The 26,890-nt window shown below is 41.8% G+C and overlaps 1 protein-coding gene across 3 annotated transcripts in view; it reads left to right on the plus strand.

Annotated features, from left to right (window-relative positions):
* Positions 1 to 372: 372 nt before the first annotated feature.
* Armh4 (armadillo like helical domain containing 4) overlaps positions 373 to 26,890 on the plus strand; it is a 119,437-nt gene continuing 92,919 nt past the window's right edge. For 2 of the 3 annotated variants that reach the window (XM_070032741.1, XM_070032749.1), the window contains exons 1-4: positions 1,090 to 1,119; positions 14,553 to 15,906; positions 22,428 to 22,679; positions 23,886 to 24,086. In XM_070032741.1, coding sequence (XP_069888842.1) covers positions 1,105 to 1,119; positions 14,553 to 15,906; positions 22,428 to 22,679; positions 23,886 to 24,086 — 1,822 coding nt within the window. In that variant the 5' untranslated portion in view covers positions 1,090 to 1,104. Of the gene's footprint in view, positions 480 to 1,089; positions 1,120 to 14,552; positions 15,907 to 22,427; positions 22,680 to 23,885; positions 24,087 to 26,890 lie in introns of those variants that run through there. The other variant, XM_070032758.1, reaches the window with a different exon arrangement.

A 26,890-nucleotide genomic window follows, 5' to 3' on the forward strand; every position in this document is an offset into this window, starting at 1 on the left:
TGCCCGACCCCAAGATCAGAGGAGTCCTGGCGCCTGTGCACACGCCGCCGCGGTTCCGAAGGAGAAGCAGCCGCGCAGCGCGCGGGTCTGCGAAGAGGGGCAGGCGGGTGAGCGGTGGGTGGGTGCTCGGAGGTGGCGGGGAGTGTGGGGTGGGGGGAAGGTCTCCGACGCAGGGGTCGTGTCGAGCCGGAGGCGGGGAAGTGGGCGCCCCGGGGTGGGGCGAGGGGGGGGGGGCGTGGGGCGACCAGCCAGCCAGCCGGGGCGGGCACACCTACCCGCCGCCCAATCCCCAGCCGGAACCGCGGCCTTATGAATAAGCAACCAAGCGAAGCGCCCTCCCCCTGGCGTCCCAGACCGCGCAGCCTAGGGAGCCCGAGCCGCCGCCGCCGCCGCCGCCGCCGCTGCAGGGGCCGCGGCGGGGATGCCGAGCGCCGGCGCCGCCGCTCTCCTCCCCGCGCTGCTCGGCTGAAGGCGCACAGGTGAGAGGAGCGGCGCGGATCTCGCCGGCCGGGCGGCCGCGGCTGCAGACGTGGCACCGGGGCGGGGATGGAACGGGAGCCCGGAGAGGTGCGGGGTCGCGCGGGGAGCGGGGCGAGCCGGAGGCGTGCCGGGCGCGCGCCCTGCGGCCCCCCCCCCCTCCGCCGGAACGCCGTGCCCCGGGGGGCGCCGGGCTACGCGGCGGGGCAGCTCCGCGGGCGCGCGGGGCGCGGCGTGCAGGCCTCGGAGGACTCCCCGCACGCCTCGCTCCAGCCCAGCCTTCCCGGCTCCGCACCCGCCAGCGGGCCTTTGTGCCGCCCGAGCTTCCACACTGGCTGCTTTTGTGTGGGTTGCTTGATTCCCCTCCCACCCCTTTCTTTCTTCCTCTCGCGTCCCTGGCCATCCCGCCGCGGCGGGAGAGAAGTTCCCGAGGACTAGGGTTTATTCCCTTCTAGCCATGGCGCTGTCCCTCGGCGCCGCTCCGCGCGCAGCCCTCCCGGGAAGACTGGGGGCTGCGGTGGCCGCGGAGATGTGGAAATGGGGTCTTGGCGACTTTGCGGAAAACGAACAGTTTGGCTGTGCCGCGCGGGGCTGGGCTGGAGCCTCCGGGACGCGCCTGGACGGGGGATGCGCCCAGGAAAGGTCGCTGAAGTAGGAGGAGGGCCTGCGGGTGAGGGTGGGAGGAGGCGAGGCGCTGCCTCAGACTCGGGAATGGATGGGGAGCTGCGGCCCAGAGGGGTCCAGATGTCGCGGGTGCGTCCTGCTCACGGACAGGACCCAACCCGGGTGGATTCGAACCATGGAGAGGCCGGCTGGAGAGGGAGCGGCCACACACGAACTCTGCGGAGTTCTGGGGTGGTCCTTTGCCATGCCCAGCGCCAGGATCTGCCGAGACCTGGCTTGGCTGGCGCCTGGGCGGATGATGGAGAGCCGAGCGGATGGGTTCGAAGTGGTTGCCTGCGTTCTGGGGAAGTTTTCTTGGGAAACTTGGGAGCGAATGGGGAGTGGTTCTCCAAATCCATTCACAGAGCGTGAAGGGAAACGCGTGGGTGGGAATTTGCATGTCTCCCGGTTCTTCTAGTGTGTATCCTGGATTATGGAGGGTGAGGCTGGGCTCCGCAGCGGCGCCTTCAGCCAAGCGGACTTCTGCACACTTGCTAGCGGAACCCACCCCCCCCATCCCCCTCACGGCATCTATTGAGAGACTCAGAACCCTGCTTCTTGTCACAGAATCACAGAATCAGAAACACTGATTGTTTTACCTGGAGTAGAGTTTCCTCAGGGTCGTCTGATTTGATTTTATGAATCAAGTGGAACGTGTGATAGTTGTCATAAGAATGAGCAAGCACTCACGCAGCAGACTGGGTATTGATTGCTTTTATTCACAAAACTCCCAAGGCTCCCCAAGTCTAAGGTAGCTACAGCAACAGAGCCAATTAGGGAGAAAGAGATGGACTGGTCTTTGTTTTCGTGGGAGTCTTCTTGTCATGTGTTCCTGGGGGTTCCTCTAAGACCTTTGCAGTATCATAAATTGGCCTCACAGATGTTAAATACAAGTACAGAGTCAAAATGAGAAAGGTGAATGTCACCTTGTAACTAATTGGGTACTTCACTCTTTATTTAGTAGATGTTGAGAATTTGGATATGGCATTGTATTTTTGTGAATGAGATCTTGCTTATTATTCTCACATAGGGAAGGGGCTCGTCAGAGGGAATCTCTAAAATGAAAACTCATTCTCTAAGACATATAGCCCATTTTATTTTTTATTGTGTTTATTAATGATTATAAGTATATGAATCTAGTTTCACCTTCCTTTTAAGTGGCGAACTCGTGCTTAGCGATCTTGCCAAGAAAATGAGGTCTGTAAACCACAAAGAACAGAAATAAAGTGTTGGATTAGATTATTTAAAAGAGCTGTCTGATGGATAAACAACAGCTTGCAGATCGAGATTGATGAGGATGGGATTCTGTAGACAACAGACACACTCTCAGGTCCCTTCATCAATGTGGATGCTGAAGAATGAAGCCCCATGGAAATACGGAGGGAGAATGGATGTTCAGTTCCTGACTGATGTTACAAAGATGCTTCAGAGGACTCACATTTCTGTAGTTTCGGGGCATGCTTGTCAGAACCCCAGTACTATGTCTTCAGTGGTGCATCATGTCCATCGTCAGTCTTTGTTCTTCATCCTTTTTTTTTTTTTGTCGGCCGTGAGGCTTGAACTCTGGGCCTGGGCACTGTCCCTCAGCTCTTCAGCTCAAGGCGAGCGCTCTACCACTTGAGCTACAGCACCACTTCCAGTTTTCTGGTGGTTTATTGGAGATAGGAGTCTCACGATTTCTCCTGCCCGGGCTGGCTTTGAACCGCGATCCTCAGATCTCAGCCTCCTGAGTAGCTAGGATTACAGGCGTGAGCCACCAGCACCCGGCTGTTCTTCATCCTTAAAGAAGACAGAATGAACATTATTGTTATTATTATTTAGCATGAGGAACATTATCTCTGTTTTGCCACAAGGAAACTGAACTTCAGTGATTTGCCCAAAGTAGAACTGGAACTTGAATCCTATATTTAAACCTTCCAGTCCAGCTTCTCTTACCACAGGGAAAGAATAATATGCTAGGGGCAGTAAGTATGGACATCCTTATTTGTCTATATCATTAGCTTGCAGTCTACAGATGATGGGCTCAATATGTGGAACTTAGCTATGACCTACAGGGAGGAGAAAGCACTTTGCGGATAGTTTCCAGAGTAACCATCTTGACCCCAGCCCACTTACCCTCTTTGCTGTCAGCACTGGGGCTGCTATCCTCCTAAGGGACCATACTTTGTTTTTGTGGTTACTCATTTACCCTCCTTCCACTGTGAAGGAACAAGCTGCTGGAATGATTGTATTTCATTACAGCTCTTTAATTTACAGTGAGGGATGGCTGTGGCCCAGATCTTAGAGCCAATATAAAAGATCAGTGACAGTTGTCAATAGTGAGTTAGGAATGTGGTACCTTAATGCTGTGTGCCACAGCTGGGTTAATTGGGTAGAATCTTGAGGAGCTCAGCATTAGACAAATGAAATAGTATTGGCAATGACAGCCTTAAGGATTTTTTTTAAAAAGACAAGACAATGATAAATGGATCACTGAGATCAAGAAAAACACAAAGTAGGAAGATTCTTAAGATACCAAGGAGGAGGAGTGTCCTTTTCCCTTCATTAATCAAAGAATCATTAATTGGACCTTAAAGAGGGGATGGTAATTGGGAAGCAAGTTGACCTGAAGCTCTGGGACTTGCTACCTGTGATTGCTTATCGTGTGTGTGTGTGTGTGTGTGTGTGTGTGTGTGTGTGTGTGTGTGTGTGTGTGTGTGTGTGTGTGTGTGTGTGTGTGTGTAAAACAAGTTCTGAAAACCTAAAATACAGTGGAAATGAGAGTCTATAAGTTATTGCTGTCATTAAAATGTCATCCTGAATAAGTACTTCAAGTTGGCTGGGTGATGGAAAAACCATAAAATTAGACAAAGATAGGCTATGAAAATCTACAATCTTATAATGCAAAATAGATTGAATATTCTTTTTGTTAGTTTGTTTTTTAGTGCCAGTCCTGGGGCTTGAAATCAATGCATGGGCACTGTCCTTGAGGATTTTTTGCTCAAGGCTAGTGCTCTACCACTTGTGCCACAGCTTTACTCCTGGCTTTTTGGTGGTTAATTGGAGATAAGAGTCTCACAGAGGGCTGGGAAGGTGGCTCAGTGGTAGAGCGCTTGCCTTGCATGCCTGAGGCCCTGGGTTTGATTCCTCAGCACCATGTAAGCAAAAACAAAAAAGCTGGAAGTGATGCTGTGGCTCAAGTGGTGGAGCACTAGCCTTGAGCTGAAGACCTGAGGGACAGCTCCGAGGCTCAGAGTTCAGGCCCCACGACTGGACACCCCCTTCCCCCCAAAAAAAGAGTCTCACAGACTTTCCTGCCTGGGCTGGCTTCAAACTGATCCACAGATCTCAGCTTCCTGCATTATTACAAGCATGAATTACTAGCCCCTGGCTTCTTTTTCTTACTCGTAATCAATTATTTATCTTTATTTATTTATAAAAAATATTTTTATTAGGGGATGTGGACAGAAGGGAACCTTACTTTATTGTTGGTGGGAGTGTAAATTTGTTCAACCACTTTGGAAAGTAGTATGGAGGTTCCTCAAAAGACTCCACATAGAGCTCCCCTATGACCCAGCAATTCACTTTTGGACATTTACCCAAATGTTTACAAACAAGACCACACTAAAACTACTAGCACAACTATGTTTATTGCAGCATTATTTACTATAGCTAAGATATGGAACCAACCCAGATGCCCCTCAGTAGATGAATGGATCAAGAAAATGTGGTATATATACACAATGGAATTCTATGCCTCCATCAGAAAGAATGACATTGCCCCATTTGTTAGGAAATGGAAAGACTTGGAAAAAATTATATTAAGTGAAGTAAGCCAAGCCCAAAGAAACATAGGTCCCATGGTTTCCCTTATTTGCAATATCAAGTATATGTATGAGTCAAGCAGAAAAGGTCAAATAAGGTGATGTTAGGAAAATGAACCCTAAGATATGTATTCAAATGTTTTTTTTTTCTTTCATGCATTTGTTTCTAATGCATTGATAAGATTATTTCTTTGTTGCTTTGTTTGTCCCTCCCCCACAGTATAACCCCTGCTTTCACTGTATTTGATGTCGGTATAATTTGTGGAGGGGAAGGAAAAAATAGGGATACAGGTGGACCCGTTGCAACAATGAGAAGTACAAGTTGTCATGTCGAAAACAAACTTTACAACTTTGGTGGGGGGGGGGAGAATTGGGTGGGGGGAGGAGGCTGGGAAGGGATGGGAAGGGGAAACAAAGGAGGAGGCTACAATGCTTGATAAGAAATGTACTCATTATCTTGCCCATGTAATTGTAACCCCTCTGTACAATAAAAATAAATAAAAATTAAAAAAAGAAAATAAAATATTTTTATTACCCTTCCATATCTGTACAAAGGAGTTGCCATTCACCCAAGCAGCTTATGAATACAGTGCTGCATCTTGATCAATGTAACCCCTTTCAACATTCTCACACACCCTCCCCACCCACCCCTTCCCTCACTTTTCTTAATTTTTTTTTTGTTGGTCGTGGGACTTGAACTCAGGGGTTAGGCGCTATCCCTCAGCTCTTCAGCTCAAGGTGAGCTCTGTACTGCTTAAGCCACAGTGCCACTTCCAGTTTTCTGGTAGTTTATTGGAGATAAGAGTCTCACGGACTTTCCTGCCTGGGCTGGCTATGAATTGATCCTCAGATCTCAGCCTCTTGATTAGCTAGGATTACAGGTGAGAGCCACCAGTGCCCGGTCACTTTTCTTAATTTTGTGGGATACTGAACAATTCTTTAAATTCATTTCATGCCAGCAAATGTTTATTGAATGCCTCATCTTATCTCCTTGCCATTATTAGTTAGTAATCTTATGGCAAACAAAGGAAGTTTGAAGGCCAGTGTTTGTACAGAAGAAACAATATTATTTGAGGTGACAAGACTTACAGATATGATCATTTGTTAGAGGAGCTGGGTGAAAGGTAGGAAAGTAATAGACTAAGCATTTTTTTTTGTATATGTGTATGTGTGTAGCAGCATTTGCTTGCCACAAAAGTGACCAGGATTTGGATCCTGGTGTAGAAAGAAGGGACTGATAGGGAGAACAAGACCTAGTTGCCTGAAATGGATATGATATGGAAGAGGGCAGGGTAACTGGCTGGGGATGGGGTAGGATTTGTATTGTACACATACAGTTTGGCAGCTGGAAGTTTAGAGACATTACACATTGTATTTTGGGAAGGCAGAGAGTACTAGTGGCAAAAGCAAGGAGCATAAAGTATGCAGAATGTGAAAGGTCAAAAACAGATGCTACCATTTAATGTATATTAACTATCCCACATAAACCTAATATAATTTTCACATCTAAAAAGCCTTGGAGAAAGCTGGGTGCTGGTGGCTCGCGCATGGAATCCTAACTACTCAGGAGGCTGAGATCTGAGGATCAAGGTTCAAAGCCAGCCTGGGCAGGAAAGTCCATGAAACTCTTATCTCCAATAAAACACTTACAAAACTTACAAAAACTGAGGTGGCTCTGTGGCTCAAGTGGTAGAGCACTAGCCTTAGGATGAAGAGCTGAGGGACAGCGCTCAAGTCCAGAGCCCCAGGACCGACAGAAAAAAAAAAAAAGCCTTGGGGGATATTAACACTTGCCTTGTTAAGTTGTTGTAAGGATTAGAAAGATAATCTGCACGATGCACAAAGCATCCCCAGAATGGTAGTCACTTTTGATAGATTAGTGTCACTTTTTTTCCCTGCAGGGCTGAGGATTGAACTCGGTCTTGCACTTGCCAGGCGAGTACTCTTGCACTGAGCTAAATCCTCAACCCTGATTAGTGTCATTTTTATTGTCAACCCATTTGGGGGCTGGGAATGTGGTTTAGTGGTAGAGTGCTTGCCTAGCATGCATGAAGCCCTGGGTTTGATTCCTCAGTACCACATAAACAGTGGTACTGAGGCTCAAGTGGTAGAGTGCTAGACGTGAACAAAAGAAGCTCAGGGACAGTGTCCAGGCCCTGAGTTCAAGCCCCAGGACTGGCCAAAAAAGAAAAGAATAAACCATTTGGGTTGTATATAATGGATTGAGAGTAGACTCTGCATTCATGACAGGCTCACCAATTAGAGGCAATTACAAGAATGTCATTTGAGTAAAGAGAAGAGATAATTCTATAATTGATTAGGAGTGAAAGAGTCACAGAAGTTGTGATTCTAGGATGTGAACAAAAGTTTAGGATGACTACAATGTTGGAGGAAGAAGGAGACAGAGTTTGGTAGCATCCAAAAGGATGCTGGGCTTAGAACTATGAGGAAAGACCTGGAACCTCTATCCATTTATCGGAACTGTAGACTTGTTTCCTTCTGGAATTCCTGCGGGTTGTCTTTCCTCCTACTTTTCAAGTCCTGGTGTTGCCTTGACTAGTAGAAAGAAGGTGCATTCTGTGCACTACACAGAAGTGGAAAAAACTCCTGGGTCATCCTCATTGTCTTTCTAGTAGACAAAACAGATTTAACTAATCTTTCTTGTCCCACTCACACCAGCTATTTAGGGTGTTTGTCTTTATTCTGAGAAAGGGAAGTCTAAGGCATGTTTTCCAGTCTTGCTGTATCTTGAGTATTCCAAGGAAAATGCTCATGTTCTTTCCTGATCTATACTCCATGGACTCCAATTTAGAGGGTTTTAACTTGTGAGTTTCCCTTTTGTAACTTCATTTTGGTAACACACTGAAGTAGCACTATTCCTTTTTATTTGGAAAAATGTTGACCAAGTATTTAGAAAGATCTGATTAAATCAAAGAAGAAGGTTGTATTTTTGTTATTGTTTTGGTTGTCTTTCATTTGTCTTTGAAACTTGAGTATGCCTTGGGCTGACAAAGAAACAGATTCTGGATTGTGTCTATTTAAGATTGTCAAAGATAGTGCTTGACAGAACAGCTTATCTGCCTACTGGTGGTAGAAATGCAGTAAATTGTTCAGAGCACTGCCAAGCCATTAAGGATACCTTGATAGTGAATGACAGATGTGCTACTGACTTGCTCAGAAAGGGATGCTTTTAAAGCTATTTGAAGATGATATCCTCTATCAGCAATTTGGCCAGAATTTCTTCATCTGAATTAATTGGCATAGACAGATAAGAAAAACATACTTTGTCTTTGGACACAGTATTAAGGAAAAGTCAAGTATTTTGTTAAATGTTCTTATGACTGTTATAATTATTATAAGACACAGAATCCTAATAAGCAATGATATCTTCCCTCCTTAGGCCTCTCCCAACAAAGCAGGCTGTAGATATTCCTTGTTTGTTCAGCCAATATTTACCAAGCATTTCCTCTGTACTGGGCACTTGGCCACCTAGGAGATTCAGTGTTGAAGAAAGTGGAAAAAGACCAGAGCTACAAAGTAGGTGGCAGATGGTGATTTAGATGTAGGAACATTGTCATTGATTTGACAATGGTCATTCCTTTGTCTTTGTCTTTCTTTCTTTTTTTTCTCTCTCTCTTTCTTTCTATTTTAAATATACATATTATTGTAAAGATACTGTACAGAGGGGTTACAAGTACATGAGCAAGGTATGAGTCCATTTCCTATTGAGCATTGTTACCCCCTCCGTTGTTTTGTTACAGTGTGTCATCCTGTATCCTTATTTCAGCATTTTGTTATTTCCTTTCCCCTCCCCAAATTAGAAAAATGTATATACAAGATGCAGGGCACCAGAATCAAATACAGTGATAACAGAGGTTGTACCATGGGGGAAGAACATACAAAGAGACGAAAAAATCACATAGTGCATTATAAGTACATTAAAAAGAACAGCAAGAAAGATAAAATCTCTTATATTCCTATCTTGGGGTTCATTTCGCTTAGCATCAGGTTATATGGACATATAGAGCTTTTGAACCCTTCTGCTTGTCCTAGACATATACTAGTTATTGCAGATAAGGGAAACCAATGGGACCTATGTTTCTTTGAGTCTGGCGTACCTCACTTAATATAATTTTTTCTAAGTCTTTCCATTTCTTTCTTTCTTTTTTTTTTTGTCAGTCATGGGGCATGACCTCTGGGCTTGGCCGCTGTCCCTGCGCTCTTCAGCTCAAGGCGAGTGCTCTACTGCTTGAGCCACAGCGCCACTTCTGGTTTTCTAGTGGTTTATTGGAGATAAGAGTCTCATGGATGTTCCTGCCCGGGCTGGCTTTGAACTGTGATCCTCAGATCTCAGCTTCCTGAGTAGCTAGGATTACAGGGCCACCGGCGCCCTGCAAGCCTTTCCATTTCTTAACAAATGGGGTGGTATCATTCTCTGATGGAGGCCTAGAATTCCAGTGTGTGTGTGTGTGTAAATATACCGTGTGTGTGTGTGTGTGTGTGTGTGTGTGTGTGTGTGTGTGTGTGTGTGTGTGTAAATATACCACATATTCTTGATCCATTCATCTACTGAGGGGCATCTGGGTTGGTTCCATATCTTAGCTAAGGTGAAAAAATGCTGTGATAAACATAGTTATACTGATAACTTTAGTATGACCTTGGTTGTGATCGTTTGGGTAAATGTCTAAAAGTGGGATTGCTGGGTCATAGGGGAGCTCTGTGTGGAGTCTTTTGAGGAACCTCCATACTGCTTTCCAAAGTGGTTGAACAAGTTTACATTCCCACCAACAATGTAGTAGGGTTCTCTTTTGGCCACAAACCTTCCAGCATCTGTTGTTATTAGATTTCTTGATTATAGCTATTCTAACTGGGGTGAGGTGGAATCTCAATGTTGTCTTGATTTGCATTTCTTTTATGGCTAGAATTGAACATTTCTTCATGTGTCTGTTGGCCATTCTTAGTTCCTCTTCAGAGAAGTCTCTCTCTCTCTCTCTCTCTCTCTCTTTTCTTTTTTCTTTCCCTCACTCCCTCTCCCCTTCCTTCCTTCCTTCCTCCCTCCCTCCCCCTCTCTCTTTGTTCTTTCTTTCCTTCCCGCCTTCCCTCACTTTTTCTTATCTCTCTCTCCTTCCTTCTTTCTTTTTCCTTTCTTTCTTTCTTTCTTTCTTTCTTTCTTTCTTTCTTTCTTTCTTTCTTTCTTTCTTTCTTCCTTTTCTTTCTTTCTTTCTTTCTTCCTTCCTTCCTTTCTTCCTTCCAAATTTCTTTCTTTGCCTCTCTCTCTCTCTCTCTCTCTCTCTCTCTCTCTCTCTCCCTCCCTCCCTCCCCCCTCTCTTTCTTGTTTGCTTGCCTGTTTTCTGTCTAGTCCTGAGCCTTGAACTCAAGGCCTAGGCACTGTTCCTGAGCTTTTGTGCTCAAGGCTAGCACTCTACCACACTGAGCCAGAGCTCCATTTCCTCTATTTTATTTTTTGATGTCATGTAGTTCTCATTATGGGACACCCAACTCATGAAGTGACACTATAGACCTGTACTGGGTCTTTGAAAGATGAAGAAAGACCTGGAACTTGAAGGTCATCTACCAATTTATCTGTGTTGCAGATGTGTTTCCTGCTGCCATTCCTACAGGATGTCTTTTCTCCTTTTAAAGTTCAGGCGTTGCCTTGAATAGTGAGGAGATGGAGCATATGGCCTCAATACACGGATGTAGGAAAGGCTTGAGTTTTACCCCCACCTTTTCTGCTGTAATTGGATCTAGTAAGCAGGTGGCTGACACTTAATCACAGAAGGGAAATCTTTTAGAGCAATGGTAGAATTCCCTTCACACAACAATTCTGAAACTCACAACATAGAAAGAAAATAAGACCTTGAAGGAAAATTGTGTTTCAGAAGGGCGATCTTTACTCTTTGTTCCATTTCCCATAATTTAACTTGTTCATAAAATCCTCCTCTCAGCCCACGTGAAATGGGCTGCCAAACATAAAATGTGCAGGACCTCTTTGATCATGAGGATGCCTCCCGGACGTGATGGCAAAGATCATGACAGTGTGAAAATATTGAAATTTTTATTTTGTGTCAGATCGAGAAGACATGAGAAGAGAGTGGTGGGGGCAGAAGAGATTTTAATGATTATTTTGTTAACACCTCATTTTCTCAAAGGAGCAAATAAAGCTATTTGTCTAGCATCACATAGCAGGTTTTAACAATAAGGAAGCCAAAATTCAGAAACTCTGTTTTCAGATACCATCCTGTGTCCTCTGTTACTACTCATGATGGGATTCTTCAGGTTTTTAATCCAGACGCCTGGGCTAATGTAAAGCAAACTTCTAGACCATTCTTTCTATCTTTTTTTTTTGGGGGGGGGTCCAGTCGTGGGGCCTGAACTCTGGGCCTGGGTGCTGTCCCTCAGCTCTTCAGCTCAAGGCTAGTGCTCTACCACTTGAGCCACAGCGCCACTTCTGGTTTTTTTTTTCTGCTTATGTGGTGCTGAGGAATGGAACCCAGGGCCTCATGCATGCAAGGCAAGCGCTCTACCACTGAGCCACCTTCCCAGCCCCTCTAGACCATTCTTTCTATCCTCTGGTATGCTTAGGAACTTTCATTGAGTGGGAAAAGTTTTTTTTTTTTTTTTCAGGAATAGGTTGAACAGATCCAAATGAACCAGAGAGGTTGATAGCTTTTTATTTTTTGTCTCTTCAAATATACAGACAATCATAGTTCAACTTGTCTATAACAAAAATCCAAAGGTGGAATTCATTGACTGTAGTATTGCTTCTTAGCTCTCATATGTTTTTGTTTTAGTAGAGGAGAGTAGAGGCATTGGGCCAAACACTGTACTGTATGATCTGTTACCTGGCTAGGAAACGGAATGCTTTCTGGCACATCTGAAGTATAACAATGTCCAAAATGTTCACATGCCTTGACACATGATCTTCAGGTAGTCTCAATTACCTTTCTTGTGCTTTCCACCTTTTAAAATGATATTTGCTATTTGTATATAATAATTTAATATTTCAACAAGAATGTCTTAGTCCCCCACCCCCACATTCTACATATTGGGGAACAGTGTCTTCACTACTGCTAGGATTTTGTGGGGAGTAGTTATGAATTCCTAGTCACCTCTGGCTTTAATGTTCTTTTTACTGCTAACTTTATGGTTCTTGATAATGCTGTTCCTTTCCTGTACGCAGCATCAAGACAGTTCATGACATCATTCTCTTCCTGTATTTCCCTAGAGCACTGTGGACTCAAGATGTCTGAGTAACAAATTACCTCCAAACTTAGGAGCTTAAAGCAACAATACATCTTTATAGTTTCATGCCATTTCTGTGCATCAGGAATTTAGGAGTACCTTAGCTGGGTGGACCTGGCTCACTGTCTTTCAATAAGGCCTGATGGGGGCGGGAAGTTTCTCTTTCAAGACATTGTACTCAGGTGAGGCCGCTGGCTGGCAGGAGGCCTTAGCTTCAATCCATGGATTTTTTTTTTCTCATGTAAAAAAAAAAAATCTAGCTTTGCCTTGGTTTTCAGCTGTCTAGATATGCCCTGAGAACTTGACCTTTTCTTTCTTTCTTTCTTTCTTTTTCTGTCTTGAAAGGATCTTTAAGACTAAATAGGATAACATGTGAAGGCTTTGAAATCCTTAGGAGAAGTCTCCATGAAAATGTGAATTTCTGTTTCACAAGTGTGCATCAAGTGCTTAGCCTAGAGAGTTTAATTGATTAGACATGAAAGGAAGAAGAAAGATATCTTTTGTAAAGGCAAGATTTCTATTTTAGAATTTTAATTCCTAGGTTTAATTTTCTGGAAAACCTGTAGTATCTCTAATAATTCTTTTTGTAGTACTGGGGATCAAAAATTGAGAAAGTTTCAATCATAGAAAAAGAAGGGGCCCTATTCAGCTAAACAAATAAAAAGAACTAAAGCTCTTAAAATGTGAGTAAGTTGAGCAGCTGAAATATTTTAATGAGAATGTGTATAGTTTAAAGAATACAATGCATCTTAACCTTAACAATAATGGATATTCAGTAAAGATTGCTTATTTTGAAATGCTTTGTTTCTTATTTTTTATTTTATTTTATTTTTTGTCAGTCTTGGGGCTTGAACTTAGGGCCTGAGTGCTCTCTCTGAGCTTTTTTGCTTTTGTTTGTTTGTTTGTTTGTTTGAGCCACAGAACCATTGTCAGTTTTCTGGTGGTTAATTGAAGATGCGTATCTCACAGATTGTCTCAGCCCTGTCTGGGCTGGCTTTGAACTGTGATTCTCAAATCTTAGCCTCCTGAGTAGCTAGGATTATGAGTATGAGCCATCATACCTGGCTGCTTTTTTTTTTTAATGCACTTATTTATATTTAGTGCCTTTTTAAATTCTTAACGTTTGAAACACAGACATTTTGCTTATGAGTTTTGTAGTTGTTGCAGATACTAAGTTATTTAAGATGTATTTTAATTGAAAATAATTTATATACTGCTTTTTCTTGGTGGTGCTGGATTTTGAACTCAGGATCTCGCATACTTTGCTAGGCACTCTACCACTTGAGCCATTCCACCATACTTTTTGCTTTTAGCTTATTTTTCAGATAACAGTGGTACACACTATTGAAAGTAACTGATGCTCAGTATTTCATGATGATAGTAAATTTTTATCACATTTGTCTTTGTTTGTTTGGACACAGTGGACAGCCTTGGAAACCTATATTCAATTCCAAGCACAAAAATATAACAAAAACCCTCAAATTTATTTCTCACATTTCTGGGGACTGTGATGTCCAAGATCAAGATGCCATTAGATTTAGTCTCCTTGGGATCTGGCTCATTGAATGTGCCTTTAATATGACAAAGCTGAAAGTGGAGCTGTGGCTCAAGTTGGTAGGACACTAACCTTGAACAAAATATCTCAGGGACAACATCCAGGCCCTGAGTTCAGGCCACAAGACAGTACAAAAAGCAAACAGAAAACAAAACAAAACAAAACAAAAAGTTATGAGCACTGATGGATCATGCTTATATTCTTAGCTACTTAAGAGGCTAAGATCTGTAGATTTCCATTCAAAGCTTGCTCAGACAGACAGGAAAATCTGTAAGACTCATCTTCAACTAATCAGCAGAAATGGAGCCATGGCTCAAGTGGTAAGCACTAGCCTTAAAACAGAAAAAGGGCAAGTGAAGTCCTGAGTTCAAGGCCCAGTATGGGTACCCATTTTTTAAAATTAAAAATAAAAAAGTTCTCTGAGTGAATGTGTAACATCTATTCATATTCTGGACATGTTACCATGTCTGCAGTCATTTGGCCACATGGTTAATTAACAGAGGAACTTGGACAGCATATTGCAAATGTGACTTCAAGGATAGTTTATTTCGAGTAGGTATTTAAGAAATAATGAACTTCATAAACTATGGTGTGCCTTTTTCTAGGGAGCTTCAGCTGAATTCAGCTGAGAAAAATGAACTGGGTTACTCATGTCCCAAGGGTACAAAGAAATAGAGCAGCCATCTTCTTACCTACCTTCTCTGTGTACAAAGTCAAGGAGATTATGCTATTTATAGTTCGATGTAAGGACCTTATTTACAAAATATATTTACATGACAGTTGACTATGCTTTGTTTTTTTTTCTGCAGGACTTAATCACGGGAATTGTCAACTCTGCCAATTTATCTGCAGCATTCTCTTCCACTATGAGTAGATCAGTTGTTTTGCACATTTGTCTGGCTTTCTGTAGCCTTGTAGTCTTCAATTTGGTCTCACCATGTCTGGCCTTTCCCAAAATGGGAAAGAGAGAGAGAGCACACACTCATGCAGAAGAAGGACAGACTGTGAAGATGAATACAGATGACCAAGAAAATCCTCCAAAGCATTCGCCCCAACTGATGCCCTCCCCAAATCCAGTGACAGCATCAGCTGCGCCACCATTGTTCCTCCTCAGTGATACAGAAATCAGTCCTACAGGAGCTGGTCGCCTCCAGCCTCTCAGTCCTGCCCGTGATCATGTGTTTGGTTCCAGCCAGCCAGACTGGATACCTCCTGAAAGCAGACGTTCCAAGACCATGTTAACCACTGCCATCACCACACCTGCTTCTCTGAAGATGGAAGAGAAGGAGGAACCCACTAGCAGTGCCAGCACACAGGCCATTGCAGAAGGGACCACAGAAGCAACACAAGGCTTTCTGAAGTACATGGACAATCCAGTGTTTGCAACTAAAAGTCAGGAAGGAGTTAGCTGGGGACATTCAACTTCACCCTACATAAACACTAAAGAAATGCTAGCCACCAATCCCAGGATGGAGACTCTGGAAGCTGACCCAGACCAGAGGGCAACTTCTTTTCCTAGCACTCAGTCCACAGTAGATACTGAGCCTGTTAGTGTCCTTCTTGATAGGGAGAAGGCCACACAGATGACAGCTGATAATACCCAGGCTACTGCCACCAAGAACTTACTGGCAACTTCTGAGAGCACCCTGAGTGTTGATCCAGAAACTGACAGGCTGCTGGGAGCTCCTGGAGCTACAGTGAGTGTCAGCACAGCTGTTTCAGCTGCTTCTGTCCCAAGTGAAGAGTGGGATGAAACCAAAGTAGAGAATGTAAATCAGATACGGGCCCCACAGCTTGGAGAAAACACAGGGACTCAGATGAGAATAGAACCGTCACAGCTGGAAGGAGTGAGCCATGATAGTATGGAGGGGGGACAACCTTCCCAGGAGGCGCCAGGTCTGCCTGAAGGGGAAACACATGTGGGGACAGCTCTGTCAACAGCGCGGGGGGCTGAGCAATCACCTGCTGTCACCGATCAAAGTTCCTTCACTCCCACAAATCTGATGGAAGATACCGAAGTTTCTGTGGTGAGCCTGTTCCAGAGCACAGGAAGCTTCACGGACTCCACCAAAGAAAATGGTGCTGTGCTTTTTTCAGCAAGTACTGTTTCCATCTCTGAGTATGTGTCTGAGGCATATCAACCATTGGGAAATACATTGAAAGGTAAAATAAAAACAAGTTTTGCTTGATTTGGAAACATTTAGGTTAGTCTTTGTTTTTAGCAGTACAAGGGCTTGAACTCAAGGCCTTATACATACTTGCTAGACAGGCATTCTACCACTGACCCATGCCTCCACACTTGCTTTTTGCAGGTTATTCTTTGAAAGAAGGTCTTGCTTCTTGCTTGTGTGTGCCAGGACCATGATCTGTCTTTGTTTGTTTGTTTGTTTTTTCTTATGCCAGTCTTGGAGGTTGAACTCAAGAGCCCAGACACTGCCCCTGAGCTTTTGTGCTCAAACCTAGTGCTCTGCCACTTGAGCTCTCCACGTCTGGCTTTTTGGTGTTTAATTGGAGAGAATAGTCTCCTGGACTTTCCTGCACAGTTGGCTTTGAACCATGTTTCTCAGATCTCAGCCTCAGAGTAGCTAGGATTGCAGGTGTAAACCACTGGTGCCTGGCTGTTACCTGTCTGTTTTAAGCTTCTGTCCCACTTGGGCTGATAGGTGTGTGCCACTGCCTCCCTCTTGAGTGAACATAGTCATAGATTTCCTTTCTTGAGGGAGTCTTGCATATTTACCTGCTTTTGTTGGCCTGGTACTACAAGCCTCCCAATTTTAGCCTCCCGTGGGTTTTAGGATAACAGGCACTTGCCACTGTACATGGCTATGAGTTGAGAAGAGGGACTCTTGCAAACTTTTCTGCCTTGGGCTGGCTTCAAACCATACTTCTCCTAGTCTTAGCCCCCCAAGTAGCTAGAATTATAGGTGGCTACCCAGCTTTTAATCGGTCTTTCTTTTTTTCTAATAGCAATTCAGAAAAAATGTGTTCAAATAAATGATTTATTTTATATAAAAATTAGGCCAAACTATAACTCCTGCATATAAACCAAATGGTCTTCAACTGAGGACAAGTTGCCTCCCCCCTTTCCCTCCTGTAAGACACTTAGCAATGTTTGAAGACATTTTCAGTTGTTACAACTGAGGGTTGCTATTGACATCTATTAGATAATAGGCCAAGCATGCTGTGAAACATCCCATAATATATCGGACAGCCCCTCCCCCATGACAAAAAAATTGTTCAAGCCAATGTACCAATAGCATTGAGATCGAGAAATCCTGATATACAAAAATATTTGCAAAAATTTTTATACAAAATGAATATACAAGAAAATGTGAAAGAATTAGCGTATGATTAAAAAGTATAGTTAGTGCCAGACACTGTTGGCTCACACTTGTAATCCTAGCTACTCAGGAGGCTGAGATCTAAAGATCATGGTTTGAAGCTAGCCTGGGTTGGAACTCCATGAGACTCTTATCTCCAATTAACCATCACAAAGCCGAAAGTCCAGCTGTGGCTCAAGAAGTAGAGTGCTAGCTTTTGAGTATAAAAGCTCAGGGAAAGGGCTGGGAAGTTGGCTCAGTGGTAGAGCGCTTGCCTTGCATGCATGAGGCCCTGGGTTCAATTCCTCAGCACCACATAAGCAAAAAGAAAAAAGCCAGAAGTGGTGCTGTGGCTCAAGTGGTAGAGCGCTAGCCTTGAGCTGAAGAGCTGAGGGACAGCGTTCAGGCCCCACGACAGGATTCCCCCCCCCAAAAAAAAAGTTCAGGGAAGCCAGGCACTGGTGGCTCATGCCTGTAATCCTAGCTACTCAGGAGGCTGGGATCTGAGGACTGAGGTTCAAACCAGCTCAGGCAGAAAAAGCCATGAGACTCTTATCTCCAATAAACTACCAGAAAACTGGAAGTGGCACTGTGGCTCAAATGGTAGAGCGCTAGCCTTAAGCTGGAGAGCTAGGGACACAGCTCAGGCCCAGAGTTCAAGCCCTACATCTGACCAAAAAAAAAAAAAATGCTCAGGGATAGTGCCCTGGCCTTGAGTTCAAGCTCCAAGACCAGCACACATACACATATCCAACCCTCCTACAAGTACAGTTAAAAATGTCGGATACTTGTTTATTCATTGTTATAAAGCATATCACATCTTTGGTATTTTTACAGAAATGTTTATATCAAAATGTTAACCATAGGACTTTATTTGGCCTGAAATAAATCACCTAGAAATAATGAGGAAAGATAAATCATCTGCTGGCTTGATTCTACATTTTCTACTTGTTTTTTACTTGGTCTTTATGTCTGCAAATATTATAAGCTGACAAGCCTTATGTTTGTCACTGATGAGTAATGTTTTTCTTTTATAGTGGGTCAGATACTGGCATCAGGAAGGAAAGCTTTTGCTAATGTGTATATACACATTTCAAATTGTTTTAGAACATGCCTGTCATGTTACTTCAGCCAAGTAGTCCAATTAATGGAAATTTTCAAATTTGCGATGTTTTATGAAGTGCTGTTGGGATTTACTTCAAAATGATGAGAGATCATTTGATAAGTGATAAAAGAAATATTGAGTTTTACAAAATGAGTTTGTGTGTGTGTGTGTGTGTGTGTGTGTGTGTATGATAGAGGAGTTTGAACTCAGGACCTTATACTGTCACTGTCACTTGCACTGTCATTGGCCTTTTTGCTTTAGACTGGTGCTCTCCAGTGTTTTTGCTGGTTAATTAAAATTGGAGTCTTACAGACTTTTTTCCCCCAAGTCTGGCTTGGGACTGTGATCATCAAGTCTCAGCTTCCTGAGTAGGTAGTATTGCACATATGAGCCACCAGTGCCTGGCTCATGTTTAATTCATTTTTAAACACTGAAAGGCCTACTATAAGTTTTCATAGAAGCTTCTAGAAAATATTTTGTCAAAAAACCCGCCCCGCCCTTAATGAACGGTAATAAACGCACGCAGTGGCAAAAAAAAAAAAAAAAAAAAAAAAAAGAAAGAAAGAAAAAAAAAAAAAGAAAATATTTTGTCAATTTGTTTTAAAATAACATTAAATAACTTGGGTCCATGTGACCATGAAGATATTTCTAGAGAATTAAGTAATATAATTGTAGTTTGTGCATTGCACAACTAAATCCATAATTATTATGTTCTAACCTTGTGCTAGCTTCTACAGACATAGAGTAAAGAGTCAGATGGGTTTGATAGTAATCAGTTTATTCTGATATGGACTATATTCCTTGGTCATAGTCACCTCAATAACTACCACAATATCTAGTATTCAGTAAATATCATGTCAGTGCATTGGTAAATGAAGACAGAGAATCATTCAGACTGGAATCATATAATATGATTAACTACCTTGTCCAACTTAAAGGGTTTCTCAGTATTCCTCATAGAGAGGAACAGTCATGTTACTCCCTTCACTTTAATTTTTTTAATCCTGTACAGTTAAAATGAATGTGAAAGACTGTGGTTACTGACAATGGTAATTATAGAAAGTCCATTTTCTGGTGATTATAAGTATCTTTAAAAAAATAAACACCTCAAATGTCAATCATTTTAGAGAGTAGGGACTACTTGAAGACATTACCTTTTTTTTCAGGACAGGCAATGATATCTTGGGACTATAGTCAAGTCTTCTAATTCAGCTAGTTTTTTAGAGAGTTCATTTGAAGAGCAAGTTTTAAAAGTAATCTCTAATATGTATTATATTCATTTTTCTCTGTAAGAAGTAGGGAGAGTGGAAATGTGAAATTCTAAATGTTAGAGATTTTAGAATTCTGTTACTATTTCTATCAGTTGTTACTTGAGGGACTGTGGACTTAAACACTTCCTGTTGTGTCCTAGAACTATGAACATAGACCTTTTGATAATGAAGACAACATAGAGAACATATGCTCCTTAAAAATGACAAAACAGCTGGGCACTGGTGGCTCATGCCTATAATCCTAACTGCTTAGGAGGCAGAGATCTGAGGATCGCAGTTCAAAGCCAGCCCAGGCAAGAAAAGTCTATGAGACTCTTATCTCTAAGCAACCACTCAGAAAACCTGAAGTGGCACTATGGCTCAAGTGGTAGAGTGCTAGCCTGGAGCTGAAGAGCTGAGGGACAGCGCCCAGGTCCAGAGTTCAAGCCCTACAACTGACCAAAAAAAAAAAAAAAAGACAAAATAACATATGATTATCTTCTGTTGGCAAACAGAACATGGTCCTAGGTGCTGGAGGTATAAAAAGACAATCCTGGCTCTTAAGACATTTACAATCTTATTGGCTAAAAAAAGAAAAAGGAAAAACTTAAATAATGAATAAAGAACATTGATGAAGTTCATGTAAATCTTACCCTAACTTATTTTCTACAATCAGATATATTGACCTATAAAAATATATATAAAAAGCTGTTCGATTCAAAAGAAAAAATAAAGGAGTCCCAAATGCAATGGTACCAAGTTAAAGATTTTTTTTATTTTTAAGCAAAAGCCAAACTTTAAAGCAGAGAAACTGTTTTCCAGGAAAACCATTTTGTGGTAATAAGACATAGCAAAATGTCATTAAGTGAAACGTGGAGAAAACTTTTCTCAGCTATTCCTAGATTATATTTGTTGTATACATTACTGCACTTGCTAATATGCTATGTATCTGGCATAAATATTTTAAGAATGACAGGTAATGAGGTCTGCTTTAAATTAAAGTTGTAGAAGTCAGGAAATTCCTGAAATCTCCAGAAGAGACCCTCTTAAGAAGATGGCAAATCTTCATCCTTTTTTTTTCTGTTTGTCTTTATTTTTTTTTTTTTAATTGTGAAAATACTGTATAGAGTGGTTACAATTACATGGGCAAGATAATGAGTACATTTCTTATCAAGTATTGTAGCCTCCTCCTTTGTTTCCCCTTCCCATCCCATCCTTCCCCCAACCCCCCAAATCTTCATCCTTAAAATAGTCTTAACAATGTATCTGAGGAAATTTGAATGGCCCTATGATAAATAACAGTTTACCCTACAGCACTGTTTTACTCCCTGTTTAGGCTGGACCCTTTTCAGATCTAAAAGCAAGTGCAATCTCCTTTGGTGGTCACTGTTTTTCCTGGGGCATAGTGAGCATGCTGGCTGTGTCCCTTAGAAAGGAACCCTAGCCTTTTTGAACCTACGTTGTTAAGTAAGTTGGGAGTAATAATAGCTGATACTTATTGAATACTTTTAATTTTAATTTAATTTTTTTCTTTGCCAGTTCTAGGGCAGTTTTTGGGCATTGTCCCTGAGCTTCTCGTTTTGCTTAAGGCTAGCACTCTACCACTTGAGCCATAGTGCCACTTCTTTTTTTTTTTTTTTTTTTTTTTTCTGTTTATGTGGTACTGAGGAATTGAATCTAGGGCTTCATGCATACTAGGCAAACACTCTACTACTAAGCCACATTCCCAGCCCTGTATCAAGTATTTTACAGGTTATTTTGTCTTTATAATAGCTCTATGAATTAGATGATAACACTGTCCTCATTTTATAGTTGTGGGATAACAAGTAATTTGTTCAGGGTTTACAGAGCAAGTAAGTGGCTGAATTAGAATTCAGACCCAGTAAATGCGCTTTGTAGCTTGCATTCGTGGAGTTCATTTGTGCACTTTCCATGGAATGATATTAGTTTCCACATCCTCTTAGTCCAGATGAGGGGGGCACAAAATAGTATAATACAGTGTGCAGTCAGTACTGAGTATATGGCACATAACAAACACTTAGGAAATATTAGATATTATAATTATTATTCAAGTTCCTTTTCCCTTCAGATGTGCAAATGTGAAAAGAATACTCATACAAGATTTTTTTTAAGACAGAGTCTTAATCCTAGCTACTCAGAAGGCCAAAATCTGAGAACTGCAGTTAGAAGCCAGCCTGGACAGAAAAGTCCCTTTGAGACTCATCTCCAATAAACCTTTCAAAAACCTGAAGTGGCACTGTGGCTCAAGTGGTAGAGTACTAGCCTTGAGCACAGGAGGCTCAGGGATGGCACCTAGTCCCTGAGTTCAAGCCCCACAACTGCCAACCCCCCCTCCCCCAATATGTAGCTTAACCTAACCTTGGACTCTTAGTCTGAAATTTTTGAGGGCAGTTTAGTTCTGTATAACATGCTTAGTTGTTGACTTTTCTAGTTGCTTTGGATTTTGTTCTAGTTTATTCTGACAATTTTGATCTACAACATTTTTTGGGGTGTGTGTGTGTGTGTGTGTGTGTGTGTGTGTGTGTGTGTGTGTGTGTGTGTGTGTGTGTGTGTGTGTGTGTGTGTGTGTGTGTGTGTGTGTGTGTGTGTGTGTGTGTGTGTGTGTGTGTGTGTGTGTGTGTTTGTGCATGCAAATTCTGGGGCTTAAACTCAATCTAGGCTCTGTTCTTGAGCTCTTTTAGTTGTACTGCTTGAGCCACAACTCCACTTCTGGCTTTTTGGTAGTTTATTGGAGATAAGAGTCTTTTAGACTTTCCTGCCAGTACTGACTTCAAATCACAATTTTTATATTTCAGCCTCTTATGATCTACAACCTTTAAAAGCACCAACAGTGACATTTCTTTATGAGCCTTTGATTTCTGAATTTTTCCTTTGGGCTTTCCCAATCTTTGACATAGCTGCTATAATCTTATCCCGTTTATTCATCATGTGGTAACTTTAAGTATGGGGATTTGGTCCATTAAAAAATTTTTCCCCATGCACTTTAAGACATCATCACTGAAGAGATGACGACTGCTGTGGAAGACCCAGAAGCCACCTTACCATTGGTGTCACAAGAGCAGACGGCCATCCTCGAGGTTACCAGGGACAGTGGTGAGATTGAGGAAGGCAAGGGGTCCCTGTCACCTGCTCCTGATGCTGCTTTTGCCACTCAGTGGTCCAGAGGATGGGAGCTGCTGGCTACTACAGCTTCCACCACAATTGTCCCTTTGTCTCACGAAGTCACCTCTTCTGCAGAAGGTCTGTAAGGGAGGGAATGGGGCTCAGTGTGTTGGGGGTGGATCTATTCTGTAAGGAACCGAAGTGAGGCTGTGTTGTATTATAGACAGGCTTTTGAACACTTACTTCTTTTACTTCATATTCTGCCACCATATAGTCTGTTGTCCTTTGGCTACTGTGTAACATTCCACTATAAAAATGCAGCATATTTATTCACCCGGCTGTCTACTCTCCTGGTGATTGGATTTGGGTCATTTCTAGGTTTTGCTACTGTAACTATTGTTACCACTAACACTTTGTGCATGTTTCTTTTCTGTTTTTGGTTCTGGTACTCAGGGCTTTGCGCTCTCGCTTGGCTTTCTTGCTCAAGGATAGCACTCTGTCCCTTAAACCACACCTCTACTTCTGTGTGGAGGATTTCCTCCCCAGAATAACCTAGGTTCGGAGTTGCTGGCCATAGAGGTGTATGACTATTTGACTTTAAGAGCCAATGTCTGCTTTCCTAAATGGTTGCCCCAACTTATATTCTCACCAGACCCTGTTCCATGTTCTGGGAGCTTTTAAAAAATTATTTCTCAGACCAGGGAGATCCCAAGTTAGAAAGTTGGAATGTGTGAAAAGCTAAAAATCTACATTTGAAAAATCACCTTAAAAGATTTATGATCAGCCAGGCTTTCTTTTCTTTCGTGGTGGTAGGGGTTTGAAATCAGGGCCTTCCTAGATCAGCTATGTTTTCAAGCTACTACTACTACTATCTATAGACTTGGGAATGCCTGGAGCTATATTTGGAAGCCATGAAAGGAGCCTGTTCGCCACACATATCCATACTCTACTGGCACTTTGCCATGATTTTGGGAAACATACATGGTTCTTACAAAGTAGAATTTGGCATATATTTAAAAATTTCCTGCCTTTAACTTCTTAATGTGACTACAATAGTTTTCTTGCAACATCTGTAATATTGTCAATAAAATAAATGGGAGCTTAACATTTAAAAATAAAGTTCTGATTTAGGTAATATATTCTCCTGGGTAATAAAGTATGGATAGCTGTGGGTAGCTAAGCTGTTAAGATGTGGAAAAGAAGAGCTAGGCTAAATGTTAACTTAGTGTAAATGAGGTATTCATTTTGTTAGTCCTTTTTTTTTGCTTAAAATGAGAATGCACATGTTTATGTTTTCCATAATGAATAATGTGTAGCCCAAGTTTTATCTTTTGTGTTTGGCAGATCTAATGGACACCATCACAGGGCCAAATGAGTTTATACCAGTTTTGAGCTCTCCAGTGACACTCACTGGAATAATGGAAGAGGTGCCCAGCATTTCCCCAACGCTTCCTGTTTCTGAGCTACCATTGGAGAGAACAGTTCCATCTATTAGCCATGCTAATACAGCTGCCTCCTATGGCCTGGACCAGCTGGAATCAGAAGGTATCCATTCTTGGAAGAGGGTCTTTTCTGGAACTGATTGAGTGTGTCACTGAGCAAATACTTTTGAGGAATGATTAAGTAGATCTGTTCAAATCATACGTCAGATTGTGGCTAACCAAATCTAGCCAGCCACCTCTTTTTATATGGCCTGTAAGCTAGGAATTGTGTGTGTATGAGAGTGTGTCTGTGTGTATGTATATGTGTGTGAGTGCATGTGCATGCATGTGTTTGCATGCTTGTTCTACTACTGAGATTTGAACTTTGGGCTTCATACTCCTGCTTGGCTTTTTCTGCTCCAGGCTGACACTTTACCACTTGAACCATAGCTCTACTTTTGGCTTTTGTTGATTAATTAGAATTAAGAGTTGCATAAACTTTTCTGCTTGGGCTGGCTTTAAATCATGGTCTTCAGATCTCAGCCTCCAGAGTAGCTAGGATTACAAGTGTAAGCCATTGACACTTGCTCTAAGCTTGGTTTTTACATTTTTAAATCATTGAAAAAAAAAAAAACAAATGTATGTTGTCACATGTAAAAGTTGTATAAAATTTAAATTTCAAAATTCATGAAGAAGCTTTATTGGAACAGAGCCATACTTGTTCATTTGTATATTGCCTGTAGCTAATTTTGTGCCAAAGCAAGTAGAATTGTAAAGCTTTGATAAAGACTAAGTGGCCCAGATCCACATTTATAATACGGTTCTTTATGTAGAACAAGTTTGTTGACCTTACTGTCTATGGACAATCTTCAATTCCAATTGAACATTACAATTATTTGGAGAGCTTTTAATGAATCCCAGTGATTTAGATTAAGTTGGTAGGGGGTGAGATTTTTGGCATCAACACTAAAAAAAGAGTGCCCTAGATAATTTCAATATTCAAGTTGGGTTGAGAATACTAGGTTTAAATGTAGAAGTTGAATTTTTCTTACCAGGTTCCTTTTTTTTTTTTTTGCCTGGAAGTTTTAATGGGTATTGATTTTAATAACACAGCTCTGTTTATTCATACTGGGTTATTCTCTCTTGGTAACATCTCTGGGTTAATATGCTCCACTATTTGGAGATAGGCAGCTTTTTGATTATTAAAGCTGAGAATTTCATGCCATATTGCACTTTTCAAGACTCTGGGATTGCTCGTGAAAAGGGGTTTTGGGGCACAGCTATCTTTATCTATCTATCTATCTATCTATTACAATCATGTAATTACTATAGAGAATGTTTTGATAGATGAACAGTACCTCATGGAGGTACAAAATGTCAAGATCTCTGAGGTGCCAACACACTCACCTGGACAGGTAAGCTTTTGGGCACCCCATTAGTAATTTTGATGTTTGATGCTTTCAGGAGACAAGGTGTGCTGTTATTTTATGCTGTATCTTCTCAACTACAAGAAAGGAGGTTCAGATAGTTTGTAGGGGACTATTGGAAGCCTGCAGGGTGGCACTGGTAATCTGTATGTGGAAAAACATGACATGTAAAAAGCCTAGAGAATTCCATAGCAGAATGCTAATTCAAGAAATGGACCAAAGCAGGCCTCAAGGCTAACACCTCTGTGCTCTGCATGAAGACAGATGCTACGTGAATCTGAGTTCCGTCTCTGCCTGTTCTCCTTGATGCCATCTGGAAAGAGCAGGTTTTCTGAAATTAACCTGAGGTAGAGATGACAGCTTGGCTTGGCAGCACTTTTAAATCAAGGAAAAAATTAGATTTGTGAGTAATCTATACTGGTGAAACTGCAGTGACTTTCTAAATTTAGTCAGTGATGGAAGTTGTATTAAAATATGTTAGAATTTTCTGATGTGCCTAAGAGTTCCTGGTGTGCGAGTTCTTTTCTTCTACATAATTCCATTTCAGCTTCTTTTTGAGTATATATTTTGTCAGCTTTTTTAATCTAAATTATGATCCTTGTCAAGGTTTCTGAAAGACATTTTTTGCTTAAGATATATCCTTTTTGCTACATTGTTGGGCTTAAGATTTTGAATGAGCACATCATTTCTCCTAGCTCCGAAGATACACTAATTAGGTTTAAATAGTAAATGTTAATAATATCACAATCTTATGCTGGTATAACTAAAGCTTAAAAAGCTGAACAGACCATGTTAATTTAAACAGGTGAAACTACTAAATTCCTTGATATGTTCAGGGCCTCTATTTTTAATATCTATTTTTCTACCTTGCCAGGAATATAAGTGTAGCTTGAGGCAAAGCATTTTAATTTTAACATAGGATTTCAGCCACAGGAAGAGCATTGTTCTTCTCTAGAACATGTATTAGTTATGTCAAATTATCTTTGGCTGCCTTTCAAATAGTAATCTCTGTTGTATGTGGCAAATGACATACAATTCTCCACCTGAATATATGCAGTGGTAAAGTTGGACATGGTGCATGCCTGTGATTCCAGCACTTGGAGGATTGTGTTTGAGCCCAACTGGAGCTGCAGAGCAAGATTCTGTCTTGAAACAAAGAGATATGTTTATTTAATGATGTTATTATTGTCTTTATATGTTATTTTAAGATCTTTCCTCCCCCCTAGGAATCAGGAGTATTCCTCTAAAGAATGAGATATATTTCTCAGTGGGATTTGGAAAGAGACATGCTTTTATTAGATACTAGACACCAAGGGCAGAGCATTTTAAGGAACTTTCTGAATCCATTGTCCAATTTATCCTCTAAGAGATAAATAACATCCCAAACCAACAACATTTTCCTCCTTTCCCTTTAGTCAACAAGATGACTTAGAGTGTCATTAGTTTCTCAAGCCATAACAAAGTACCACAGCTGGGTAGCTTAAAATAATAGAAACTTGTT

Source organism: Dipodomys merriami, unplaced genomic scaffold (genome assembly GCF_024711535.1).
Source record: "Dipodomys merriami isolate MVZ:Mamm:240054 unplaced genomic scaffold, mDipMer1.0.p SCAF_1, whole genome shotgun sequence".
NCBI lineage: Eukaryota > Metazoa > Chordata > Mammalia > Rodentia > Heteromyidae > Dipodomys > Dipodomys merriami.